Below are 5,091 nucleotides of genomic sequence, written 5' to 3' on the forward strand. Positions count from 1 at the left end.
CCTGCCTGCCCTGCCGGCTGGCTGACGAGCCGTGCTGCCTGGCTCTGTGGCGGTTGCCCTGTCTATCAGTCTATTTCCAGGCTCAGAGCCCAGCGTTGAGGCAGGCAGTCAGTCAGTCAGGCGGTGTGGTGGAGGGCAGAGGGGTTGATGCGTGTGTCAGAGAGGCGCTCTCCCACATTCCCCCGGCGGCTGGCAGCAAGCCGGGCCTGCGGAGGGGGGTTCGCCTCTTTCTCACGACCTCTCAGGTTCCTGCGCTCATCTGGGAGCTATTCATTTCCTGCCAGAAAACAGCCTTCCCCTGCAACTGCAGGAGGAAGGGGTGTGGGGGGGTGTGGGGGGTGCAATGGTATGGGGGGAGTTGAGGGGAAGGAGAGGAGTTTGGCTTCAAAATGAGTCCAGGGCTTGGTACAGCAAGCCCTGGGCTTAAATCATAAAGCTCTCACTTGTCTGGGCCGCAATCAAAGACAGCCCCAGTGATGGGCCAGGAGAGCGAGGGCGAGCGAGACAGAAGAACTATGGGAGAGAGAGAGGGAGAGCAGACCATATGGTAGCACTTAGGGAGCCAAAGAGGAAGCATGGGAGTTTTTTTCCTCCCCTCTTTTCACTGCCTGCATGCACGCGGAATGTGGGAAAAGTTAATGGACACGCATGGCAGCTAACCCCCCGGTCGTGTTGTGACATGTGTGCGGTCACTCCGGCAGCTTGGCCACTGCACTGGGTAATTGGAGAGGCTCATAAAGTTGTTCTCCAGAGGGGAAGAGACCGCTGAAGATGCTGGTGGGTGGGGGCAGCAAGGGAGGAAATGGAGCAAAGGCGGCGAGGCAGGGTGGGAGGGCTCAGCAGCTGGGTGTTGTCCGGGTCACACCACGTGCCTCCCAGACGTCCCGTGTCCAGCTGTGGCCCCAGGGCTCAGGGCAGGAAGCTTGACATTGGTGCAAGCACAGCTGGAATGTTGTGGGAACATTGTATGTGTGTGCGTGTGTGTATGACTGTGTGTGTTTCTGAGTGTGAGTGCCTTTGTGGAAAATCTGTGCCTCACAGGAGGCCGACTATTATCCCATGCGGCAGCCCTTTCCTTGAACACCCCCCCCCCACCCATTTAACAACCCACTACCTCACCCGCTTTGCCCTTTGGCCAGGCATGTCCTCACCGAGCAACCTCCATAAACGCACACGCAAAACATATGCACGCACAGGCACGAGCACACACATGGATTCAATCAAACACGAGATGCATGGCTCCCTGTAAAAAGGTGTGATGGAAATTCAAAATGATGGCACTTATCCACACTTTGTGCCTCTTAGCACACTGATAATTGCAAACACCTGCACCCCCTCCCTACACACACCCCCTTCAAAGAAGGGCCACACTCGAATAGCTGGAGGGGGCACACACACCTGGGCAGAGCAGAGCAGAGCAGAGCACTACCACATGGCTCGGTGACGATGTATTTAACGTGGTCTTCTGCTTTTAAACCCCCGGCATCGAGGAGCTCAGCCAACACAACCCGGTGCTCCTCTCTATACCTACTGTCAGGAGATTAATGCTGTTGCTGATGTGAAAATTATTTCAAGAGATGAAATTTGCATCATCATTTGGGGCTTAATCACATCAAACTGTTTACTGGTCGTCAGGAATGGGGACGACCTCTAGTTTGGAAACATTCATGTGGGAAGAGCCACGGATTATTTGCAGCAGTAAGACGACATGCACTTCAGTATATCACAATACATATGTAAGAGATCCAAACTAAGATTGAATATCCAGAACAGTTTTGATGCAGTTATCCGGTGACTGCTCTTACAAGTTTACTCAAAGACACATCTCAAAGGAATCACATGAGTTATAGTGAAGCGATAACTTTACTGTTACATCAACCAGATCTTAAATTAGACAAAATAAATAAAAGACAGCAGTTTGATTAAGAGACAACACACACTGCAGCCATCTAAGGACTTACTGATCCAACGAGACCAATCACACTGCAATGCACTCCCCCGCTGCTAGATGGCGTAAGTGACCTCTGTAAAGCTCGTTAAGTTTACAGAAGGAAACGCCAAACAGCTGGACTTCAAGTGAGAAACACCAATTTCTTGCGCCAGTGTCTGACTGATTACAGCACCGACTGTCTCCCGCCTCATTCACTCAAACAGATAATGGAGTTACAATTAGTCCAGTTTACTGACGACCAGCTCAGCTTACACGTGTCAGTTGGTTAGTGCGCATGTTGTGCGTTCTAATAAAACAGAAACTAGTTTGTAAATAAGCTGAAACATACAAATCACTGCTCTGACGATTATTACTAATTTTCCCATTTTTAGAAAAAAATTTCTAGATAATTTGCGAGTTTAAACACTTTTTTCACAGTCTGACCAAACTATAGTTTTAAAACAGAGCTTGCTGTTTTTATGTATAGAAAGAAATTTTTAACGCAATAAACAGGAAAAATAAACTGAAGCTCATATGAGCCACAGCTTAGGTACTAACTAATAGGATTTACTAATATATTATTGTCATTAGCATTTATATGGAGATTCTTATTTTCGTTTTTAAGCAGAAGAAGAAGAAGAAAAAGAAGGAGAAGCGCCTGTTTTCATATCTTTACAAATTTATTTGTCTTCCAAAACGAAGAACAGCATAAGAGCATTAAACATATCTTTGGCGTCACACGGTAAAAAAAAAGACAACTCATATATATATGTATATATATATATATATGTAATGCAGTGAACGGACTTCCACAATACAAATCCCATTTCAATATGAACTTTACTCCCTTGTTAGCTGTACAAATATAGTGCATACTCTTTCCATTTTACAAGAACTAACAGGATTCAAAACAACTTCCTAACATTAAACAAAGAAAGAGCTAGTAAGTGTCATTTCAAGTCTCTGCGGCCCTTCCCCGCTTTTTCACCAAGGTCGCCACACTGAATCCGTGTTGCCAGACGGGGCTCCGGGAGACACCGCGGCCGGAACGGGCACGGGCGTGCTGACGTTGTTGGCGTACACGGGAATAACGGGGCCGTTTGGCGCAAATGCCGCGTTGGGTATGAGGAACGCAAACTGTCCGTCTGTGGCAGGCACGATCTGGAAACCGCCGTACACTTTGGTGGCGTCTGAGGGTAAACTGGCCGGTGAGGAGCCACCTTTACAGGATACCGGGTTCATGGGCAGGACCTGTGGGGACGAGTTGGGGATTTGCACCATTGACTGGCCGAAGGAGGGATGTGTTGGCCCGGCGGTGGAAGGGAGCTGATGTTGGTGCTGATGCTGGCTGGGATAATTCATGGCATTGATCTGGGTCATGCAGTTGGCCAAGTGGCCGAGGAGTCGCGTCCTGACTTCGGTGTTGACACCTTCGCAGGTGGACAGGAACCGGGTCACTTCATTCATGCACTCACTGAATCCGGCACGATATTTTCCCAAGACAGTGGGGTCGGTGTTCAGGGCAGCTGCAAAGAAAACAAAAAATGATATATTTAAATCGAGCACGTTCACCTCTGGCTGTAAGAAAATTAGATTTTTGGGGTTTTTGAAGCCGACTTGCTAGACTAGCGTAGATTATCTAAAAGACACAGAAACCGATTTGTCCGAAAAATGCCACTTACCCGTCATTTGAGCCCTCTGGAGGTTCCGGAGATGCTTCACAGTCATCTCCAGGATGTCCGCCTTCTCCAGTTTGGAGTGTCTGGAGCTCTGAGGAAGGGGGACGGAAAACAGACCCGATGAGCATCACGCACCCACTTTCTTACTGTTTGACAGATGAAGTCTGGAAATCTATTAATAACGAGAATGACGAGCGAGCACTTACATCTTTTTTGAGAGCATCCAGGATGAGAGTTTTCAGCTGCCCCAAGCTCTCGTTGATTCTGGCTCTTCTTCTCTTTTCCATAATTGGCTTTGACGACTAAAAGAACACAAAATGATAAAAGCTGTTAAAAACCATTTGTCTTGTTTGGTGCGTAAAAAGCCAAAAAATACTCCCTTTGGACTCGTGTGAGAAATTGTGTCCGAAATGAAATGTTGAAGGTTTTTGTTTTGTTTTAAATGACAGTAACGGGTAAATATTGTCAATACCAACCTTTCTGTGCTCAGAGGCTGTCTTGGGTTTATCGGGAGTTGTGTTCATGCTTGCCGGGGTTGCAGCAACCGGAGAGGAGGAGGTTTTTTCCATCATATCGGCAGGCATCTTTTTTATTGAAAATATCCCACAAAACCACAGGAAATTACGATCCAATTGTGCCGAAAAGCAGGGGAGGTGAGAGTTTTCAGATTGAGATATTTAAAAGTCTCTTCTCCCTTGAAAAAAAGAAAAGAAAAAAATCCTGAGATGTGTATCGAGTTAGAATCCGTTAGAGCGACGTGCAGCAGTAGCGACTACCAGGAGCGGATGCAGTCTCTCTGTTGGGCTCTCCGCGTGTGGCTTGTATTTATATCTCTCACTGCACGCGAACGGCTCGTGTGAAACTTCCCAAACTTTCTTTCCCACAGTAACTTTCCACCAATCAGGGCGAGGGACACGCGGCCCGAAGGAGGACGGCTCGTGGTCGGCGCCCTCCCATTGGTTGTTTGGCCGCTGGAGCTGGCGGCCAATGGCGCGCGGCCCGGGTTCAGGGCACAGCCGGGGAAACTGCCGTCAGTCTTCAATCATCGTAGCGTTTACATATTAACAGTGGAGCCGCTGACTGGGCAGAGGAACTTTTTTATTTACCGGACAACACATGACCACAGAGAGCAATTATATTCATGATGAAATTGTATAAATTAATGGCAAAAAACAGCAAAAACACTGCAAATATGCTTTCCACATTCTGTCTCCATAACCTTTCCAACTTTGCTAGGCTGTTGAAAATTTATTGGCAGCTGCTTATAGTGGCTTTAAAAGAAAATAGAGCTATTTTCTACCTTTCAAAAAACACACACAAACACACACACACCACTGGGAAGTGGTAGGCAATCCTGCAATCAAAGTTTCAGTCATGTGCCATGGAAGAGGCGCAGGCAGGGGAGCGGTTTTGTTTTCCTTTCAGCCAAACTTGGGTAGTTACTGTTACAAATGAAATCTGTTAAAGAAACAACCTGGGATG

At 47.6% G+C, this 5,091-nt stretch overlaps 1 protein-coding gene across 1 annotated transcript; it reads right to left on the reverse strand.

The window, feature by feature from the left end:
• Positions 1–2,591: 2,591 nt before the first annotated feature.
• Positions 2,592–4,425, reverse strand: hes1 (hes family bHLH transcription factor 1). The gene is made up of 4 exons (XM_084953999.1): positions 4,086–4,425; positions 3,816–3,911; positions 3,613–3,700; positions 2,592–3,456 (listed from the first exon to the last, which is right to left on the reverse strand). The coding sequence occupies exons 1-4, from the start codon at positions 4,191–4,193 to the stop codon at positions 2,915–2,917; spliced, it is 834 nt and encodes a 277-aa protein (XP_084810125.1). The 5' UTR covers positions 4,194–4,425; the 3' UTR covers positions 2,592–2,914.
• Between the last annotated feature and the right edge of the window lie 666 nt (positions 4,426–5,091).

This window comes from Perissodus microlepis, chromosome 15, assembly GCF_051167445.1.
Source record: "Perissodus microlepis isolate ML-2025 ecotype Zambia chromosome 15, ASM5116744v1, whole genome shotgun sequence".
In the NCBI taxonomy this organism is placed as follows: domain Eukaryota; kingdom Metazoa; phylum Chordata; class Actinopteri; order Cichliformes; family Cichlidae; genus Perissodus; species Perissodus microlepis.

Bases quoted from the DNA above. Each gene is read 5' to 3' on its own strand.
- hes1 (XM_084953999.1), bottom strand. From the start codon at position 4,193: ATGCCTGCCGATATGATGGAAAAAACCTCCTCCTCTCCGGTTGCTGCA. The intron at 3,701-3,815 runs GTAAGTGCTCGC...CCCCTTCCTCAG, and splicing joins TGGATGCTCTCAAAAAAGAT to AGCTCCAGACACTCCAAACT. The intron at 3,457-3,612 runs GTAAGTGGCATT...TTTTCTTTGCAG, and splicing joins CCAGAGGGCTCAAATGACGG to CTGCCCTGAACACCGACCCC.